At 53.4% G+C, this 21,842-nt stretch overlaps 1 protein-coding gene across 1 annotated transcript in view; it reads left to right on the top strand.

Moving 5' to 3' along the window:
• The window catches only part of LOC120247574 (cadherin-23-like), a 318,028-nt gene that overhangs the window by 181,576 nt on the left and 114,610 nt on the right, over positions 1-21,842 (top strand). The window contains exons 8-9 of the mRNA XM_039255551.1: positions 437-565; positions 8,419-8,497. Of these exons, the coding sequence (XP_039111482.1) occupies positions 437-565; positions 8,419-8,497 (208 nt within the window). The remainder of the gene's footprint in view (positions 1-436; positions 566-8,418; positions 8,498-21,842) is intronic.

Raw genomic sequence — 21,842 nt, 5'->3', positions numbered from 1 at the left:
CCCTTGCTGCCCTGGGATGAGAGGGGACAGGAAGTGGGCATGGCCAGGGCCTCTGCCTGAATCGAGAGAAGTCGCTAAGGACAGCGCTAGCTCTTCACCCCAAGCCAGTCATCCCACCCTTGAGATGATCAGGGCTAGGCTGGGCTGGGGACAGGAGATCTGGCTCTACCCTAGTCCCGCTCGGTGACATTGGATAAGCCGCTGTCTACTGGGCCTTGGGGGGCCCTGTTTACGTTTTCCTGCACAGGTCAGAGATCACTGTGGGTGCTTAGAGTTCTTGAACTCCTGTGTACCAAGGATCTTTGCGCAGGAGTGCGGGAGCACGTGTGTACATAGGCACACATGTTTGTGCACACGGTGTTGTGTGTGCAGGTGTGTGTGTGTGTGTGTGTGAACAATGTCACAACCTAAGGCTTTGTATTCTTTGTCTTCTAAGGATCAAGACAAGACCAGGCCTCTGTCCACCCTGGCCAACTTGGCCATCATCATCACAGATGTCCAGGACATGGACCCCATCTTCATCAACCTGCCTTATAGCACTAACATCTATGAGCATTCTCCTCCGGTAAGATGCGCCCCAGCTCTGTGGGACTTCCCTCTGAGCTTCCTTTAGGGCCAGGGGACCTGTTTGGTAGGACAGGCCCTTCCTCAGCATTCCTTATTCTCCTCAATCGCTATGCATGTCAGTGATGGGTATTTCAGCCCAGTGAAAACCCAGCTCCCTTCTTCATACTGCACCCCATGTCCTCATCCCCTCGCTTCATCCCCAGGGGGCTCCAAGAAGCAAAAAACAAAGACTTACTAGTGTAAACAAATGGGAGCAGTTCACAGAGATTTATGTGGGATAACAGGGTGCCAGTGGAACCAGCCTGGCCTGGAGAGCAGATTTGGACTCAGCCACGCGCACCAAAACAGATATGGGCTCAGCCACATTCCCCATGAGCCAGTCTGCCTCTCCTAGCCAACCAATGGCTGCCCAAGATGGTGGCAGGTTGCCCCCCACTCCCCAGCCCTCCCGGGCTTGGCTCTTCTCTGAGAGTACACAGCTCTGGCCACCCCTCCTAACGGTCTCAAGTCCAAGGTTTCCAAAGAGGCATCTGATTGGTTGTGCTCACGATTTTGTGCCGTGTCACACGGTCATAGATCTCCAGCCAGCCTGTAGATTGGCTGCCCTTGGGCGCTTGGTCTGCCTGTGGTTCAGTCAGTCACGACTGGAGATCTTCGAGACCCAAACGTGCTACTACCCGCTTGGCCGGGGCTTGGAGTGGGCAGCTTCGCCCACCCATCCCTTGCCCGGGAGTCATCCGTGCTTTGGTGCAAACTAGACTGAAACACACACACTGGGCTCCTAAATTAAGAAAAGCTGGCTCCTCTCGGCTGCTGCCACACTGGACATACAGCTTGGGGAAGCTTCTCTTGTGGAAAGAAAAGTGTGCTTTTCCTTTTGGGGGACTCAGTATGCTTACAGGAGAGACGCACAACTTGGAGAGCAAAGCAGGGCACCCACCTACACGGGCTCACAGGATTGGGTATCAGTGAGAGGTAGGCTTCCCTTGACCGGGCTGCAGACTGTACCTATAGACCACCACAGGCCAGGGAAGCCTGACCTCCACTTTGGAGGTTGTGGTCCATTCTGACCATGGCATCCTTGAAGCACTCTGTTTCAATTTCCAGGTGTGTGTGGGGTAGCCACATCCTTTTTGGGGCCTGATATGGGCTGGAGGATCTAACAGGCAAGATCCTTTTTAGTCTCTTGCTGCAGGGTGGAGGAGGAGATCTTAATGCCTCCCCATCCTCACCTTCTCTTTCTAAGTGGTCCATGGACAGCAGGACCTCTAGCCTTTGAGGCTAAAGGCTATCTCTTTCCAAAGTCCCTCTGCTACCCGCACACCTCAGCCCAGGGAGGTCTTCCCTGACCTTTCAGAGGAGAGGGGCCCTTCCAACTGTTCCTGGCCCCTGCACATCCCTTTCTTAGCACTCAGCGCTCTTGGACAGCTGGTTCAGCCTCTGCTTTCCTGCTGGCCAGAAGCGTAGTTGGGCAGGGGCTGGGTCTATTGGGGGCATCGCAAATCAGGGGTGCTAAGGATATGTTTGTGGAAGGAACAAACAAACGAATGAGCAAAGGAACGCACGACGTCCGGCCAGACCAGCCTTCCCACCTTCCTGCCATCCATCCTCTTCACCCCTTAAGGTCACTCCTACCACCAGCATAAAATCCGCCCTTCTTCTGGTTCCCAGCTCACACCGGCCACCTTTCTTTGATTTTTTTTCCCCCTGGCTTTATCCTCACCAGCCCGCAGACATAGCCAGCCATTTCTTTCCCCTCAGCGTTCCCCATGTTGCATAATTTACCACGGAATTATAGTTGCACCTGTAATGTTGACCGACGTGTGAGTGGGTTACTTTGGAGCTCCTGGTAGTCAAGGTACCTGAGTCTCTGGGAGCTGGTCTCAGGCTCCCGGGGACGGGCGGGGGGGGGGGGGGGGGGGGGGGGGGGGGGGGGGGGGGGGGGGGGGGGGGGGGGGGGGGGGGGGGGGGTGTCTGCCAGGGCCTCATGCCCAGGGCGGAGTGTGGCGAAGATGCTCAGAGCCAACCTGTTGGTTGGAGTGAGGGTGTGATGGCCACCAGGCAGCCTGAGAAACTCGGAGCAGGTCCCTGCACCCTCCTTGGCCAAACCACACACGCTTTGGACGGCTCCTCACTGGTCACGTCTGCACTCTGCCTCCCCTGAGGGTTTTAAGGATCGGTGGTTGCATGCTTGTGTAGAGTATCCAGCAAGGCATTCAGTCACGCCAGTTGTGAGTCGGTTGCCGCTTTGGCACCATGAGCCCACTGAAGCTAATGCCACAGGAGCTCCCAGGGAGCAGATCTGAGCCCCACCACTTAGGTCATGACTGGGTTCAGGGGAGCCAGACGAGGAAGTAAGTGGGAGGTTTCAGACTCTCCCGGGCACCCACAGAGCCTTCTCGTGTGCACAGACCTCGCCCTCTCCGCCCTGTCCCCGCACTTAAAAGGAGCACTGTCATTTCTGTGTCCCTAGCACAGCTTTTTCTGCTGCAGGCCGATTCCCATATTCTCCAAGCCTGATTTTCCCAGGCTTCTAATCGGTTTCCATGCCTTGATCTGAGCCCTGCATGTCCCTTCACAGCATGGAATCCTGACTTAACTCAGTACTTCCCAGGCCGGCCAGGGCCAGGGAGCACTGTGGCCGGCTCAGCTTCCTCCACCCGAGGACCCAGGCAGCCCTACACCCAGCCTTGCCTCTGGAGGCCCAGGGCCTCCATTCGGACCCCGGCCCACTCTGCCTCACTCCTCTTTATCTGCGGCTCCCAGCATGTATGCCTCTCTCTATCAGTGTATCGGGCCAGCATGCCTCATCTAAAGTGTATATATTACCTAATAAAATCCTTCTTATTTGGGATTATTGCATCAAATTTTAATTTCCTCACTCGAGCGGCGGCATGTCGGCCTGCCCGTCAGTGAAGGACCGATAGAAGGTGAAAAGAGCGGATAAACTGCACAAATTACTGCCAGCTGATGCCTATCAGCCCTTTGACTGGAATTGACTGGAATTAAGGAGTGAGAAATAGGATTTTCTGCCTCAGAATCTGCTGCGGCAGCTCCTGTCGGAAGTCCCCTGCAGCCCCCACTGGCCCCCTCCCCGCAGAGGCGCCTCCCACCTCCTGAAGCAAACTGTGTCCACCTTTCAAGTCCCTAATCCTGTCATGGAAATGGGAGGGCAGTCCCAGGGGAGAGAGGTGGGCTGGGAGCCCCCCTCCCCCTGAGGCCCCGGCAGAGCCTGCCAGGTCACAGCCCCAACTCCCACCCTGGCCGGATGCTTTGGAAAAGGCAGGCCGTAGAAGGGAGACCCGAGTTCCTTCTAGAGAAGTCTGAGCTCCTCTCAGCTGTGCCCCGACTTCCCCACCAGTAGCCAGACCTCGGAGGCATGGGCTGTCTTGCACCCCTCCCCCACCCCTGGCTTTGGCACCCTTCCTGGGCACACAGCCCCGGGCCTGTCACTTCTGCCAGAGAGCAGTGGCATCCCCCAGACCCACCTCAGCACAGCCCTCCGCACCCCACCCGCTCCCCATGCTTTGTGGCTTGAAACCAATTCTGGAACCTCTGAGCCCCCGTTTTCTCACACATCTGCCCGTGTTGGGGCTTGTGAGGGAAACGTGAGGGCAAGGCTGTTGGCGCCCAGCCTAGTCCGTGGCACAGAGTAGCGTTTAACCAGTGCCCGCTCTGCCTGGGCCGTTAGCTGCTCTCTCTGTATGATACCTAGAAAACCCCTTGCCCATAGGATGCCTAGTGTGATTCTGGCATGCTGAGGAGGCCAAATGTGCCGAAGTTCTTTGGAATATCACGCGCAGGCACTGTCTAGGGAGAGGCAACTTCGCCTGTATCACATGCTCACACGGTCTCAGGGGACAGTGACAATCACTTTTACAGCATTTGCTCTGTGTAGTAGGTACGGCTCCAAGCGCTTTACAAATATCAGTTGCTCAGGGGTGGATGCTGTTATTATACCCATTTTATAGACTGGGGAAAACAAGGCAGCGAGAGATCAAGTAACTCACGCAAAGGATTCGCAGCCCAGACAGTCAAGCCCCTAACCCCCTCACCATACTGCTCTTCCCACCACAAGGAACCAGGGCCCTGGAGGCCTATGCCCCCTTAGCTTCTCAGGGGAGCCTCGTTTCCCAGGAGGTCTCCTCCTTACAGGGTGGGTTCCGCGACAGGAGGAGCCTCGCGTCCCGATGGTCCCTTCCCTGACCCTCCCGGGCCTTCCCACCTGCTCTCCCAGCCAACCACGCCCCCGTATGGAAGGCCAGCCAGTTAGGGGCCTGGCTCTGGGCAGGCAGGGGCCGTGCTGCTTCTCCATCCCCTCGTCTTTGGAAATAAGTTTCAGTATATTGAAAATATAATTACGGAGACTCTGAAACAAGAGTTGTGGGATCCCCAGGGCCCCCATTCCTCCCCGTTAATTCCTTCTTATAACATTTCCAGTCTTTGTGGCTGCGCTTGTATTAAAAGCTCAGGGTTTTATTAAAAATGGATTTATTTACCCAAAAAGAGATGAAACCCCAAACTTTGTCAGGAGCCTGTTGGATCTCACTTCCCAGAAGCTCAGGTGTGGCCCTTTCGGGGGAGAGCCAGCCTCCTCCTCATCTCGTTCTGGATTGTCCGCTGGCCCCTCTGAGCCCTGCTGGCCCCACCAGCCCAGGAGGACTCGAGGCAGCCCAGGGTGGGAGTGCGTGTGTGTGTTTGGGGGGGGGGGGTGGTCCCAGGGCTCTGAGGCCTGAAGACTCCTTGGCCCCCAGGTCCGATATTTGCACCGGCCACCACTGGCCCCCTTTCAGTCCTCCTGGGACTCACTAGGCCCAGCTCAGCCCAGCCACTCCCAGGTTGTATGCCTGGGGGCCTGCAACTGCCCCTTTGGGTTTATTGGTTAGTGATTTTCCGGAAAGGTGCTCTGGTAACCTCTGGGCACAGTTACCTGGCAGGCTGGTCTGTGCCCTCAGCAGGCCAGGGGCTGCCTGGAGACCATATCATACTGGAACACATTTGGGGCCCAGGCCACATGGCACTCTGAAAAAGAGGGAGTTGTTCCCACGTCCAGAAAGCCCATCCCGGCACCTGAGCCTCACGCCGTTGGGACCTCCCCCTGAGGACAAACCCAGGCCCCTCCTATGTGAGGGGTGGCCCCAGAAGGGCAGACATCCCCAAAAGTGCCCTTTGGGGGGTGATGTTGGGGGGAGCGGTTAGCGGTTAGCGTAGACCCTGCAAGTCTGATGAATGCCTCCCGAATAAATGCCTGGGTCTGGGGCTATTAACAGATGCTACAGGAGAAGCGTCTGTCATCTGATTAGAAAGCCCAGGAGAGCAAAGGTTAACAGGGTTGTTGTGGTTGTTGCGGTTGTGTGTGTGTGTGTGTGTGTGTGTGTGTGTGTGTGTGTTTTAAACCTCTTTACTAACTTCTAGGAGCCTTGACTACGCTAAAGCCCCAGGGAAGGATGGGACAGGTATGCGGTCCCAAATGCGACATGAGCTAATGCTTGTGAAGTGCTTAGATTAGCGCCTGCCAACATCGCAGGGACTGTCATCAATGACAGTTTGCATTATTATAACAGAAGCTGGTAGAGAGGCGGTGTTGCCTGGCGGGCAAGAGCATTTTGGAGTCAACGTGTCTGACATTGAACCCTGGCTTCACCATTCCTTCCTTGCAACTGGGCCATGGCAAGGCCATTTAACTCGAGTTCCTCAGTTTCCTCGCCTGGAAAATGGGGCTTCTGGGGTAGGTGTGAGGGTAAGATGAGTTCGTACGCAGCAGGCGTTTGCAGCAGTCCAGAGTGGGTGCTTGCGGAAGAACAGCACCTGCTGTAGCTGGAGCCCCCTGGGCTCTGGCCCCTTCAGATCCTGGGAACCCACCTGGGGAGATGCTCATTTGATGCTGTCTTTCTCTGACTTTGTTAAGTCTCTTTTCCCCCAGGGGATGTAGTCAGAGCTCTGTCGTCTGTCTTCCTAGAGGGGAGGGGCCCCAAGGAGGAGCCACATCTGCTTCCTGCATGGCCTTGGCCTTGGGGCAGCAGCCAAGTTTCTGCCAGAAGTTTCTCCTGGAACAGTCTCACCTTCCCTCAGCCCAGAGTGCTGCACACCTGGGCCCAGGAGAGAACGGAGAGAGAGCTGTGCAGGGACAGCTCTGCCCCGGGTGGGTGAGGTGGTGGTTGCCCTTCTGTGTCTGGCAGTGAGAGCAGAAGAAGTTGGAATGGAGGCTTCCCGCTCCCGGGGCCCCGCCCTCCCCATCAGAGGGCGTCTGCATCAGAGAACAGGTCTCCCTCCACGGGAGAAGATGCTCAGAGCACACACCCTGTGGACCTCTCACTCTCATGAACAGCAAATGGGTGAGAGGCAGCGTATCAAGTCCAGAAGAGCTCATCATTAGACATGTAAATGCCAGGATTGACATTTCCCTATGGGATGGGGACAGTGCTGTCCTGCTCATTACTTAGTTTTTATTTTTCTTTTTAACATTTATTTATTTTTGAGAGACAGAGTGCAAGTGGGGGGGAGGGGCAAAGAGAGAGGGAGACAGAGAATCCAAAGCAGGCTCCAGACTGAGCTCCAGACTGAGCTGTCAGCACCGAGCCTGACGTGGGGCTTGAACCCACGAACCGTGAGATCATGACCTGAGCCGAAGTCGGACGCTTAACTGACTGAGCCACCCAGGCGCCCCTGTCCTGCCCATTATTAACCAGGGAGAACAGTAGCCCAGGTGAGAATCTCAGGCCGACATGGTAGACAGGCGTGGCTGGTTGACAGGAGAGTAAGGTGAAGGTTGCTGTGGGCAAGGGGCGATTTGGCAAGTGCTGGTGGTGGTGAAGTGAGAATCCTCTTTTGTACGTTCATGTATTCGGTCATCCAACCAATCCATCACCTGATATTTGAATGTGCCCATTATATGTCAGGATCTCTTTCTGGACAGTCTTACAGCTCCAGTTCTCTGCCCCTGCTGTATCGTTTGCCTTCTGCGTCATTTTCTTTCCCTGGAAAACTCCTACGCATTCTCCGTGACCCATCAGAGGGCTGCTGTCTGTGTAATCCTTTGCCAGCTCCTCCAGATGGACTTCTGCACTTTGAGGTGCATTTCTGCATCTCAGCACCCTTAGATGTGTATAGCAGTGCCTGTGAATCTGTCCGTGACCCTTCCCATAGACTGTGCGCTCTCTAAGAGCAGGGACCCCTGAGTCCTCGTCCCGGTGGTCTCAGAAGCTGGCCCCTCCTCCCCCAGTGCTTCAGGGGGAATGAACAGGGTGTGAGCAGAGCCTTTTGAGGCAGGGACTGCCGGTAGTGGTGCCGGTGAGGGCGTGGTTCATAGGACCCTGGTGGCCCCCCGAGTTATCCCTGGAGATACTCACTTTCAGGATTTATAATAATTTCATTAGTAGAGTAATTGATCCACGATGTTCTCCTTTACTCAAGTCCTAGTGAAAGCGAGGTCCCAGGGCTTCTGCTGTTACTCATATTAAGGTTGGACAACTAAGACTAGAAAGGTGCAGCAACCCACCTGAGGTCACACAGCAATTTGATGGGTGACTGAGACACAGATGAGATCTCTTGTCCCCCAGCTGGATGCTCTTCTTTCCTGGGTAGTTACACCAGAATAGGGGGGATGGGGAGGGGAAGGGGGAACGAGAACATCAAGATTGGGCCTCTCCATGAGACTTGGAGGTGTTTGCCAAGGCCCCAGGTTGATGGGGACAGCAGAGACCTGAGCACTCAGCAGCTACTTCCTAGGCTGGCCTGGCAGCAAGGAGTCCACCTGGGGAGGGAAGCTGTGGGTGCCAGAACAGCTACAGAGAAAGATGGCCACCCGGAGACTGGGTGACCAAACTCAGGTTCCTCGTCTCTCCTGCCCAGGGCACAACGGTGCGAGTTATCACTGCCATTGACCAGGATAAAGGACGTCCCCGGGGGATTGGCTACACTATCGTCTCAGGTAAGGCCTTGGGAAGGGGACTGAGTCGACGAAGGAGGGAGGAGCCGGGAAGGAGGAGGGGTGCTTGCCACCGAGGATAAGATCTTGGGGGCCGCGGGGGTGGTGTTGGGAGACAGGAGTGTGTGCTGCTGTCCAAGGTCTGAGGCATCTGAGCACTTTGGGGCTCTGAGCCCGGATCATTGGGGACTCCCGTCTAACCTCCTTTAGTGCTCTGGGTTTTTCTTTGTTTTCTTTTCTGACGTGATGAAAGGATGGCATTTGCATATCATTTTAGAATGACAGAGCTGCACGTCAGCCAATTTCGTGCTCCTGTCACATTTCTGAGCATGGGGAGTTCATGTCTCGTCACAGGGGAAGCACAGAGTCCCTCTTCTCCCACCCGCTCTCTCGGTTGTGTGGAATGGTGACTGGCTACGAAGAAGGTTCTGGGTGATGGCGTCTCTGACCTCATATCCCCACCCAAAGACAGATCCTGTAGCAGCTCTGTTTGGCTGTCCCAGGATTGCTTGGCTTTGGAGAGAGGGAGCTGGTGACAGGCCCATGAGAGGCTGATCACTCAGAGACACTCCCTGGCTCTGCCCCTATGCATCCTGCCCCCACACATTTGGCCTCCCACTCTGCCCAGTCAGGGGTCAGCCTAGTGCATCTGGGCAGGCCAGACTGACAGCCAGGAGGATGGCAGGTCACCGGCCAGTGTCTACCCCGACGCCTCTCCTGACCACATCCCTACAACAGAGTGACATTTGGGGGACATTTTCCCCCTAAAGCTCAAAAGACACCAAGGTGTAAGGATGAAGAACATAGAGGATGGAGTCTTGTGAACATACTGCCTTGGAATGATCTATATACCTCAGTTTCTCATCCATAAAATGGGAGCAATAAGTGTACCTACCTCGGATGGTTAATGTATGTAAAGAACCTAATTAATGGATCTAAGGTCCTATATAAGTGTTAGTTGCTGTTGTTATTATTATTGCTGTCAGCCAATAATAACCTTGGAAGCTGGGAGTTAGCTGGTAGGAAGAAGCACACCCATCCTTGGGAACACAGGAAATCAGGAGCATTGTGGGTTCCCTGTGACCTGCAGCTGCTGGTGTGACTCCTATTGCATCTTCAAGCCCAGGATCCAAAGCAAATTCCCCCCCCCCCCCCCAGCTCATGTGGTCAGCAGCAGCATAGCTTTGGGCCTCGCTTCCCCCACCCCACATCTTCCCTATCCGGTGCCCCAAACAGGGTTCAGCAGAGTAAACCCCCATGTACTTGTGGAATGAAGGAAGGAAGGAGAGAAGGAATGCAACTCCAGGGTAGTGGGTTTTCAAATTCCAGAATGCCCAAGAATCACGTGGGGCTCCTACCAAAAATACAGAGTCCTTGGCACCCATGGAGCTTCTTGTGCTGTGGAACTAGGATGGGGCCCAGGAATGGTCCTTCTTCACAGTGCCCCAGGTGCAGATGGTCCTTAGGCCAGGGTGTGAGAAAGCTAGTCCTAGGAAGGAAGCTGTTCTGCAGGAAGGCAGAGTCCCCCCAGGATTTGGGAGCTCTCTTCTACCGAGCAGAGGAGAGAGGCCCATGCTGGTGCTGGTCTCCTTTATGAGTTTTTCAATTAGCAAAGCAAAGCAAGTGCCTCCCAGGGGCAAGGGGCTTGTGCTGGAGACCTGCAGAAACAGCAGTGAGTCCCAAGGGTGGTAGAGTTGAGGGGTCAGGATAAGGTGGCATCATGAAGAAGACACCTGACTGGGTGGGGGGATTGTCTCCTCATTTCATTGACTGTGTGCTGGCTCCAGACATACGCCAGCCTGGATGAGGGTGGGGAGCAAGGATCCAGGAGCTAACATGCGGTCATGGCCAGACAGGAAATTCCTGCAGTGACACTGAGAGGCCATCCTCTAAGGTGTTGGTCCATTCCACGTTCATGCTGGGTGCCAGGCCACCAGCCTCAGACCCTCAGGCCCTCTCCAGCCTTCAAAGAGGACCCCAGCCTGCTTTCCCTCCTCACCCCATCCCCTGGGAGCAGGAGGCTAGAGGGCAGAGCCGCCGAGCCTTGGGTGTCTGAGCTGGGCTCTGGAGCCTGGAGTCTGGGGACAAAGGTCTGTGGCAGCATCCTATCAGATTTCCAGGGCCATACTCTCCTGGGCCAGGTCCCCGAGTGTGAGCAACAGGATGAGAAGGGAGACCCAGAATGTGAAACTACAGGTAGGCGTTGTGTATAAAGGTGGGGGCAAGAGGCAGAAACTTCCGTAGCTTTATAGGATTCCCATTGCCAGCAAAGATGTACTTTGGGGGCTTTTTTAGAAAGGATGACAAATGGGTTTCCTCTCACATGCCAACTCTGATTGATTGGTAATGGCTGCCTGAAGAGGACCATGAAGCCAAACAGGCTCAGTTCGGTATTCAACTGGTAGAGTCTGTTATGGGCATGGAAAGAGAAGGCAGCACCTGTAGCAAATAGATGCCATCCTTGCTAAGATGGCACTTGGACCTGCTTATAGGGTGGGCTTGATGGTCCTTGAACTCCTTCATGGGTGTTTGTCACCACAAAACCCATAGCCCCACGCAAATCCTTTTCAGGCAGCTTGAGGAAAAAAAGGTTTCCTTTCTCCTTCCCTCCCGATCCTGGGCACCTGGCTTACTGGGTGCCCACCCACCTGTTCCTGCCCGCCTTTCTCTGGCCCTGGGGTGGCATTATCTTCCCACAATCTGGCCTTACTGTGAGCCTAAAGCAGACAGACAGACAGGAGGGCAGAGTCCCCAGGGGAGCAGGAGATAGAAAGGTAGGATGTGGCCTCAACTCTACTTCCCTTGACCAGCGCAGACACTGCTGCAGAGCCCATTGTCTGCGAAGGATCTGGCCTCACACACCTGCCTTTCCAGTGATGTTAAGCCTCATCCATTTCCTGGGAGGCTCAGCCACTGTCTCTTTGGCTTGAAGCAGGAAGCAGGAATGCCCACAAGGGCACCTTCATATGACTGCCCCAAGCTGGCCCTGAGTACCCTGTGGGAGCCTGCTCCAGCCTTCAATGCTAGGGAACCATTTTCATTTGAGAGGGAAGATGAGGGTTGTGTTGGCTCCTGGAGCCAGGTGTGAGCCCTGAAAGCTACTGTGCGTGACACAGTCTCTGGGTACCTCCAGAGCCTGGGAAGGGGGTGACTCTGTCCACATGTAGGTGGACCCAAGCCTGAGCCCATGAGTGATCCACGGCATGCAGTTAACCTGCTGGGCTCCTTGAGCCCCCATCCCCTCTGGGCTGTTTATCAGCCCGCAGCTGGGGGGATTTATGTCTGCACACCAGCGCTTTCACCATTACTAATGACCCCTTTGTTTTGCCAAGAACAAAGAGGCCTTCAGAGGTAAGTTATGGCCCCATTGCCATCAATTTGTTCTCAGCCTCTTGTGGCCAAAATGAGACTGAAGAATGACAAGGTTCTTTCCCACAGAGAACCTGGCACAGGCCCCATCTGCTTCCTCAGCCTGTGCCTGCCCTGCCACTCACCAAGGGCATCACTTCCTCCAGGACCCAAGCAAAATGGGGCTCCCATTCCCAAAGGCCACCCCAGCCTGGGTTCTCAACAGACACCCTCCTTTGCCAGATGGAGACGGTCCTGCTTCAAGGGGCGGCTGTGCCCCTCCCCATACAGAGTACTGGACTTGCAGTCCAGAGTTGTGGGTTCGAGGCACAGCTCTGCCACCTGCAGCAGAGGAAGGCGTTTGACCCCTCTTAACCCCATAATCGTTATCCATGGTACAGGGTTAATAATCCCTATGGCAGATAAAATGGTGCCAGAGAGACTCTAAAGGGCCATAAAGTACTAAGCATTATTAGTTATCAACGAAAGATCAGGCCCACGGGTCCTAGGAACTTCTATTCACTTATTTCCTCCTTCATCCTTTTAAGCAGATTAGTGGTTCAGTGCAGGCTCTGTGGCTGCTGTCCAAGGTTCTGACCGCTAGCTGTGCTGCCCAGTATGGTTGCCCCTGTGGCTACTGAGCTCTTGAAATGTGGCTAGTCTGTAAGATAACACCTAGGGGATCTGGAAGACTCAATATGCAACACAGGTTATAAAACATCTCATTAGTAATGTCTTATATTGATGACATGTTGAAGTCACATTATTTTAGATATACTGAGTTAAATATGACATATTATTAACATTAATTTCATCTGTTTTTTTAATGTTGAATGTTTTTAATGTTTAATAGCTACTAGAGAATTTAAAATGCCACATGTGGCTCACATCCTATTTCTGTGGGCAGCTCTATTCCAGAGTTAGACTGCCTTGCTCGCCTGCTACCACTGACTGGCTGTGTAACCTGCATCAGTTTTTCAGCCTGTGAAGTGGAGGTAGGAGGAGCCTGAGCCTCATATGGAGGCTATCCACATACAGAGAGCAAAGCCATGTAACCATGTAGAAGAGCATCTGGTTTTATAATAAGTGCTCAACAAATGCGGACTCTTGGCATCCACCCACGTTGGATCAAGGGTCTTCTCTGAGCCGAGAGCTGTGTTAATGTCCTGAGAATGTGTAGGGCTGGATGCCCTGTCTCCAGCGTAGGTGGGAAAGCAGACTGAGAAGCATGGGCTGTGGCAATAACTGTTGACATGGAGTGATGGCTCCCTGGAAGGTCCATTAGACTGTTCTCTCTCCTTCTGTGTATGTTTGAAAATATCTGTAATAGGAAGGGAGAAAGCATCCGTGGGAGGGGCCGCCTCCCCCAGCCGTCACTGGGCTGAGGACACTCACTGAGAAGAGATCATCTAGTCTACGGCCATATCACCCTGAACACGCCCGATCTCGTCTGATCTCGGAAGCTAAGCAGGGTCGGGCCTGGTTAGTACTTGGATGGGAGAAGAGATCATCTAAGCCACCCACCGACTGATGAGCAGGCACTACCCAGGAACTGCGGGGTTAAGGCTTTGCAGGTGGAAGGAACAGCATTTACTGGGGTCCCAGAACAGGAGAGAGTGTGGCATGTTGGTAGAACAGTAATTCAGCTTGGCTGAGTGCAGCCTACAAGGGAGACCTTGGGGAGAGGAGGCCACAGAGGGAAGCAGGGCCCAGCCATGCAGGGTGTAGAAGGCCCAGCTCAGGAGAATGCCAGGCCTTGCTCCTGAGGTAGCAGGGAGCCAATTCAGCCTGGGCGGGGGTGGGAGTGGGGAATAAGGTTGAGGTGTGTTATGTGAAGCTCCTGTGGTCAGACTGGAGCCCGGGGGCTGGAGGAGGGCAGGCAGAATAAGCAGGCCCAAGGCGAGGCTGCTGTGCTGTCCCCCAACTGGCTATCACATTGGGAAGCAGACAGCAGAGCCAAAGGAGGATGAGGAGGCGAGGTGACAGGAGGTGGCTGGTGGGGCAGGTGGCAGAGGACTGGCCCACAGCCTGAGATACCTTTAGAGCCCCCTTAAGCAGGGAAGTTGCTGAATTTAACATCTGACCATTGTTTGTTCCAGAAAGGAACCCTGTCTTCCTAAGTGCCCTTGAGTGGGTGACTGAAACTCTCAAAGGACCAGTTTCCCCAGCTTTTAATGGGGCCAGTCATATCTTTGTCACAGAGTTGTGAAAATAAACATAAGTAAGACCACTGTCTAAAGTGAACAGCATGTGGTGAGTGTCCCATAGGTCAGTTGCATGGTAGGCCCTCAGAAGACGCCAACCACTTCCCTCTTCCCTTACCACCCAGACTGTGGCGGAGAAAAGCATGTGTCGTGCTGTCCCAAGCCCGCATTCCTAGCCAAGGCCACTCTCACATGCTAGCATGCTGGGCGCCACCGTGGCCAGGAGCCCAGGTTGAAGGCTTCTGTCAGGCAGCCCCAGGGGCTCTGGGGATTCTGTCCTGCCATCATCTTTCTGCAAGCACCCAGACTTTTTGTGGTTTCTCTATCCCCTGATGTAGGGAGCCCATATACAAGAGGCTGTAGACCAGTGGTTCTCAAAGTGGGGGCGGTGGACCAGCAGCAGCCACCCGTAAACTCCTGTTGCACGTGGGCATTCTCAGGCCCCACCCTACAACTCCCGAATCAGATGCCCAGGGCAGGGGGCCCAGAAAACTGTCTTAATGAGCCCTCCAGGTGGCTCTGATGCCATCTGAATCCTTGTTGGAAGCATTTTCATTTTCCACACATGCTAGACTGATGAGTTCTGTCATTTAATTCTCCCCTTCCCGTAATCGATGCTGAACGGACGCTTTTCCAGTGCCAGAAGGGCCTTTACCACCCTGGTGTGTGAGGTTGTGGTGAACAAGCCCCCCACAGTGCTTTCTGCCAGGTCCTGGGTACAGCCTCTATCTCAGCCCAGCCACACCCTCCAGGCTACAGAAGCCCTGCCTCTCTCATCTTCCATGCCTTGCAACCCTGCCTGTCTGAGGTGGGGGGGGGGAGGACCATTTATTGGGTGCCTGCCATGTGCTAGGCACTGGCTGGACACATTTATCTCTCACAGCAGTCTGTGAGGGAGACGTTATTACTCCATTCTGCACACAAGTAAAGCAAGAATCATTGAGTACATAGACTGGCCGAGGGTCACAGCTACTAAGTGGAAGAACATTGGTTTTTAAAAAAATTTTTTAACGTTAATTTATTTTTGAGAAAGAGAGAGATACAGAGAGAGAGCACAAGTTGGGGAGAAGCAGAGAAAGAGGGAGATGCAGAATGCAAAGCAGGCTCCAGGCTCTGAGCTGTCAGCACAGAGCCCGACACGGGGCTCGAACTCATGAACTGTGAGATCATGACCTGAGCCAAAGCCGGACACTTAACTGACTGAGCCACCCAGGTGCTCTGGAAGAACATGAATTTGAACCCAAGTCTCTGGGGCTCCAGAATATACCCATTTTTCATGACAAGCATGGTTCTCAAAATGTGGTCTCCAGACTAGAGATATCAGCATCAACTTCTAATGATGAGAATTATTAGAAATTCCAAAGTTTACACCCTGGCCTAACCCTACTGAATTGGAAACGCTGGGGGTGGGGCCCAGGTGATGCTGACACGCTGGTCTGGGAGCCACACTCAGGGGGAAGCACTGGTCTGGAAGAGCACATCTAGTCGACAGGGGTGATATCACCCTCCAGGAGGCAAAAATTTGTTACAGGGGTGAAAAGTTTTTACTCTTTTTATAAAGCACAAAGATATGTGTGCAGATATATCTGTGGTATTGGAATTTCATGGGGGGAAGCAGTTAGGAATAAAAACATGTCTTAAATGGCCGGTAACAGGAGCAATAATGAAAAGAAGATTGAGAAACAGTGGTCTGGAATCAAGACTCAGTGAGCAGTATCAGTGAGCTGAAACTCCTCACCACTGCTTGAAAGGCAGCGGCCACACTTCCAGTCATGTTGGGGACTGCCCAGGTGTGTTAGTGAAGGACAAAGCCCTCACTTGCCAGTCTTTGGATTTTATGTCAATATTAGCAAGTGAGGTAGTTCCTTGAAAATGCATTGAGCGCTTTGGAATGAAGGCTGCTTGTGTCTATGGCCATACCACCCTGAACGCGCCCGATCTCGTCTGATCTTGGAAGCTAAGCAGGGTCGGGCCTGGTTAGTACTTGGATGGGAATGAAGGCTGCTCGTGTGTGAGTGCACGTGTGTGTGTGTGTGTGTGTGTGTGTTTAGAGAGAATCATCAGATATAGCTTACACGTATGCCAATTCCTGGACCATGCTCCTGACCATGGCCTGGCAGGGGGCAGCTATCATAGGAGGCCATCCTTTGAAATACATCAAAGCCCTTGTGATTAAGAGGCTTGGCATTTTCCTCCCCCAAGCCCGAGAAGTGAAAACTCGGAGGAATCAGACCTCTTTTGGATATCTGAATCGCACACCGCAGCCCCTGGCTTGGGGTAGCATGGTGGGTGGCTGGAAGTGCATGGAACTTCGGGACATCTGGCTTGGCACAGGGGAAATGGCCCACCTGACTGGAGCCACGAGGTGACCAGGGAGAAGGGAAGGGCAGATCAGAGACAGGCGGGGGTGGGGGCAGTTGATAGAGGGCAGAGGAGACAAAATGAGTGGGTTCTTGAGCAAGGCTGGGGGGTAAGAAGGTAGACAGGGGGTCGTCAGAAGATTCATCTCATCTAGATGGAGTGGAACAGGAAGCACGAGAACGAGGGATGATCTGCTAATAGACTATCACACCAACTGGGTGGCGGGGGTGGTCATTGAGAAGATGTACAGGAAAGAAGGCAGCAGGCTCTGGTGGTGTACTGAAAATAGATAGTACAAGAAAAGGAGGAGACGCAGAAGCTTCTAACCTCTGAGTTGAGGTTTCTGGGGTCCTGGTGGTGGCCTCGACAGAAAGGGGCGTATTCATAAGGAACGTTGATCTGTTTACACCTGCAGTTGCTACCCTGGACCTGCATCAGCACATGCACCAGAATTTACCAACCCCGTGCTGAGGCAGACATCACTAAATGATCCCAGCACCCTTCCCCGCTAGCCTGGACAGGCCACCAAGCCTTACCCAGCCCTCCAGAAGCAGTTGAAAGGCATTCTCTCTAGAGCTGGAACGAATGTGTCCAAAGTTTATTCCCTTTGCCAGCCCATGGCTCTCTTCTTTCAGAAATATCTAGGGACAGTGCCTCTGGTAGGTTAGGTTTTTTTATGTAATTGTACAAATACATTGGCATCTTATTTACAGCTCTTCCCTGTCACCACACCTAAATGGCAGTGCTGAACCTCAGTAAAGCCTGTACTTCATTCTCCCCTTGATCTTTCTCCTTCCTCTATTCAGTGGTGGGCTAAGCAGCTGAGCTGTTCTTGCTCTCAGTGCTCTCCTGTGCGCCCCCTTTGTGATAAACCAGAGAAGTCTTTGTTCTTGCTCCCTCCTTTAAGGAGACCCTGTGTGCTTTCTGTCACGAGCAGCAGCCCCTTTCTTCCCATGGATAGCATTGGTCAGCAGACTTTTGCGAAGTGTCATTGCCACTGTGTCTGAGACCCTCCCTTCCAGCTTCTTCTCTCTCTCACATTCTCTTCATGGGCAGAAGTCTCTGTCCTGCGTTCAGGTTACTATAGAACCTCCTATATGTCCCGTGTACTGTGGAGCACCCCCCAAGAACTCTCTCTTGGGCCCAGCTAGAACCTCTTCCGATACACATCGGGTCCACTTCCCTAGCTGGGCAGGGAATGGACCTCAGCTCAGGTCAGAGAACCACTCCTCTAGGATCTGGCAGACCAGTCACAGCTGGAGGTTGCTCACAGGGGCTGGGGATTATCCTAGTTCATGACTGGAGGCTATTGGGCAGGGAGGTTCTAGTCCGGTTTCCCTATGTCAACAAGTGTTTGTCTTTTTAACAAAGTTGACCCTTTTCCACTTTTCCTCATCTGTAGGGTAACTGCTTTTGTATTGGACTTCCAGGGCTTTGAGATCTTTGGGGGATTATGAAATTAGCCACCATTTATCTTGCACTCTCTTTCTGTATTCACTTGGCACACCTCGGGCACATAGAACTGATTTAGACATAATTCTTGGATCATGATCAACATGGGTCTATGCTAGCCCTCTGTAGTTTCCTTATTAATTTTTAATGATATTGTGGATACCCATGAACCCATCAACCAACCCACGAGTGAGACTGTCACCCATACCTCACATCTGGCTCTGTTCTTCCCCTCCCTATAGCTGTATCTTTGAATCTTGTGTTTTTTTCATGCCCTTGCTTTTAAGAAATACTTTGTCACATATATACGGGTCTCATATTGTTTGGATTTAGTTGCCTTTGAACTTTACTTAAAAAAGTATCATGGTCCACGTGGTCTCCAGGGACTTATGTTTTCTACCGAATATTATATAGTTGAGATTCATTCATATTTTTTTGGTATAGGTATCATTGCTCATTATCATTACTGCATCCTATTCTATTGTGTGAAAATATCACAGACAGTCCACGTTCCTATCCATGGGTGCGCGCATTGAATTCTGATATCACAAGCCATGCTGCTACGAACAACACCTTGTATGTCTGTATCTCACTGAATGTGTGTGAGAGTTGCCTTGGGCTAGACATCCTCTCTGACCCTCACCATCACTTAAGGATGTGAGTGATGTAAGGATGCAAATGGCTGAGAGCCATTTACAAACAAGGAGCCAACTCACAGGCTCATGAAACCTGCTTAGGGTCATGCTGCACGTGAGTGGTGGATGCAGGATTCGTATCCAGATCTTTCTGCTTCTAAAACCCACATTCTTCCTGCCATCCTTTACTGTTCTGCCTGGGAAATGAAGTAATTCGTGTCAACCCTGGACTGGAATCCCAGGATTCATTCACTCATTCATTTAACCGTGAATATTGATTGAGTACCTACCACGGGCCAGGCTCCATGCTAGATCATGGAGACCCATGGCAAAGTGAAAGCCACTGTCGCTGCCCCCGTGAAGCTCATGTTCCGCTGGGAAGGAGGGGTGCTAAATAAGCCTGCAAAGGCGGAGTCTGGTGGCTGTGTGGAGCACTGGGGAGGAAATACGGGGTGAGGAGAAGGGAGAGGGGACATCTGGGAGGGGGTCAGGAGGGCTGGGCTGGGGAGGTTGCTGTGCTTGCTTCAGTCCCCCCTGCCTCCCCGCCCCCCCCCCCCCCCCCCCCCCCCCTCCGGCCCCAGCCAGGCTGTGGGCATTGCAGGAGACTTTGCCCCTCCCCTCAGAAAAGGTCTCAAATATCTTTCAGGGGCTTTGAACCTGAGATGAGCCCCTCTAAGCAGCTCAGATTCCCAGCTCCCTTTTTCATCTCACTCCCTGGATGACTGCTCAACTTTCAAGGCAGCCCCCAGCCGGGGCTAATCTGAAATAAAAGTTTTTATTTATCTAGCTTGATACCTGGTGCAAGGTTAAATCATACAAGAGAAAAAGCAATAAAAGAGAAAGATTAAGCGAAAGGCGCGGTCTTAGGCATGCCCTTTTGCAATATGGTTACAAAGATATTAAGCCTGAACTAACCCCACAGCCCCACGCTGCAGTTCCCAGTCTCTCCAGGCTCAGCTCCGCGGGTGGGGCGGAAGGGGGAGGAGTGGACGGGGTGGGGGGCGCAGGAGGGGGCCGCCCTGGGGCTCCCTGACTGAGTAAGTAAGCAGATGGAGTTCCAGGAGCTCAGCCCATCACCATCTCCTACCCCCACCCAGCTCTGATTCATGACTTCCCGGGGGAACAGAAATGTCGCATCTGCCCCTACGTTCCCGTCAGCATACCCACGTCTTCAGTGTTTACTTCATGCCAGCTACGGGCAGGGCACCCTACAGAGAGAGGCTCTTAGACCCCGTGCTCCTCCCGGCCAGCCTGGGCTCCAGGGGCAGGTGACCCTGAGCAGGTTGCTTCTCCTGTTTGCGCCTCGGTCACCTCATCTGTAAAATGGGAATGTTCATGGGGCTTAACCCCAAAATTACCGTCTGTTTGATGACAAGCACAGGCAAGAAAAGATACTAGGGCTGCTCAGCATGTAGGTGGGAAGGGAGGCTCTAAAAATACAAAAGTCACTGGCTTGTGCCTCTCTCCCCTGCCTGCAAAACCTAACACTTCAGCTGTCTGCAAAATCCCCGGGTGTTACAGGAGCCCTGGGGTGGAGAGGCAGGTGGCTCCCCCGGGCTGTATGATTGACCTGGTCTTTTGCCCCGCCCCTGGCGGGTGTCCCCTGCACCAGCCACTGGAGGTGGGCGACTCAGGGCCCCTGCTGGCAGCACCTTCCACAGCCATTGGAATGCCAGCTTCCCCCGGACCCTCCATGACCCTAGAACCAAAATGGATCATGGACAGGGACAGGGGCTGCTTCTGCTCCCCTACCGCAGCTGTGCGTGGGACATGGGCCCCATGGCACCCCTGCTTGAGTCCCTGTGCGCTGCCTGCTCCACCCCCTATATACAGCTTCTATAGCTCCAGCCTGTAGTTCTTCTCTCTGTAGGGCCCAGACAGGAACACAGGCACACCACGTCACCCTCCCCACTCCCATCCCTCCGACAGAACTGTGTTTTAAAGCAATTTAAGACAAGAAAGGGAAGGGAAAGGACCTTTCTTTTAGCCAGAATGTCAGCCACTGAAAGCCCACCCACCGATTCATGGGACATGTCCAGTAAGGCCCCAGGGAGGACTCAGCTGCACAAGTGATTGGTCAGGAAAGCTTAAAGCATGGCGTATATAACGAATACCTCGGGAGGTCAGGAAAGGGTTTGTTCTCTGAGAAGACAGCCCTCTTGGGGTGATTTGGAGACCACGAGGAAGGGAAGTGTCCCCAGCCAGGACACGGAGGGTGTGAGCACACATTCAGGGGACTTCCTCGTATAGCACGGGGACTCACCCTGGAGAGCTCCGAATGCCAGACTAAGGAGCAGTCGTGATCAGTAATAGTAGCTAGCAGTTTGTGAATGCTTAGGAAGTGACCTAGATGTTTCTCCTGCATCCACGCTTTTAATCCTGCCAGGAACCCCAGGCGGTGGGAACTATCATTGTCATAGTTTTCATGGATGAGGAAACTGAGGCCGGGTTGCCCAAGGTCACAGGGCATGGGAGAAAAAGCAGGCAGGCTCTACAACCTACACTTCTCCAGGAGCCCTGGCCTCACTCTCCCCTGCCCTGGCCTCACTCTCCCCTGCCCCATCCCGAGCATCTGCTGGGACTGCCAAGGTTTGAGAATCGCCAGACCTACCTCTGGGCTCGGCCGTCTCGCTGTGCCCTGCAGCCTGTCTGCCTCTCCATTGAGTGCTCTGCCTGAGTCAATTAACTAGCTGCCCCATTCAAATATTTGACCAATGTCCTGGAAACAGAGATTTCAGGGCAGATACTTTTCAGACATTGATTGAAGTGAGCAAACATTCTGGCACAGAACAAATTCATTGTTCTCACGGTCTCCTTCTGCTGCATTGTGCTCCATCCTGCCCACCCCCCCCCAACCCCAGAAGGCACTACTTTTGTGGGGGAGGGGGAACCGAGGTGGGATCAGGCTGCCTGTGTGTTCCAGCTCACTGCCCCTCCCGCCCGCTCCTCTGCCGGTGCAGAAGGATATCCCGCTTTGAGGGACCACATCAGTGAGATGCTTTTGAATCAGTGCAAATACAAGCTGAAGGGCACTTCCCAACAGTGTCCAGCCTCACAAGGGTTATTTTAAAGGAGTCAGTGACTGATTTTTCTTCATAATGATGGTGGCGGTCTAGTTCCCCAAGAGCAGTTTAGTTGACTTAAGGGAGCATTTTGTAAATGAGGACTTGAGGTCCTGGGGTTCTGTTCGTCCTCTAGAAAGAAGTCTGCAGGGACAGGACAGTTCCCTTCTTGTGGCTCAACACATGCTCAGCAAGCTCTGTGCTTTGGTGGTCCTGGGGAGACAGGCTCTAGAATGGAAACTGGAAATGGAAAACCATTCTATCAAGAAGCTTGAGGACTTGTGGG

This window comes from Hyaena hyaena, unplaced genomic scaffold (assembly GCF_003009895.1).
Source record: "Hyaena hyaena isolate Hyena2069 unplaced genomic scaffold, ASM300989v1 scaffold_531, whole genome shotgun sequence".
NCBI classification, from domain to species: Eukaryota; Metazoa; Chordata; class Mammalia; order Carnivora; family Hyaenidae; genus Hyaena; species Hyaena hyaena.
The sequence above is the reverse complement of the archived record's forward strand: the minus strand, read 5'-3'. Positions and strand labels throughout refer to the sequence as shown.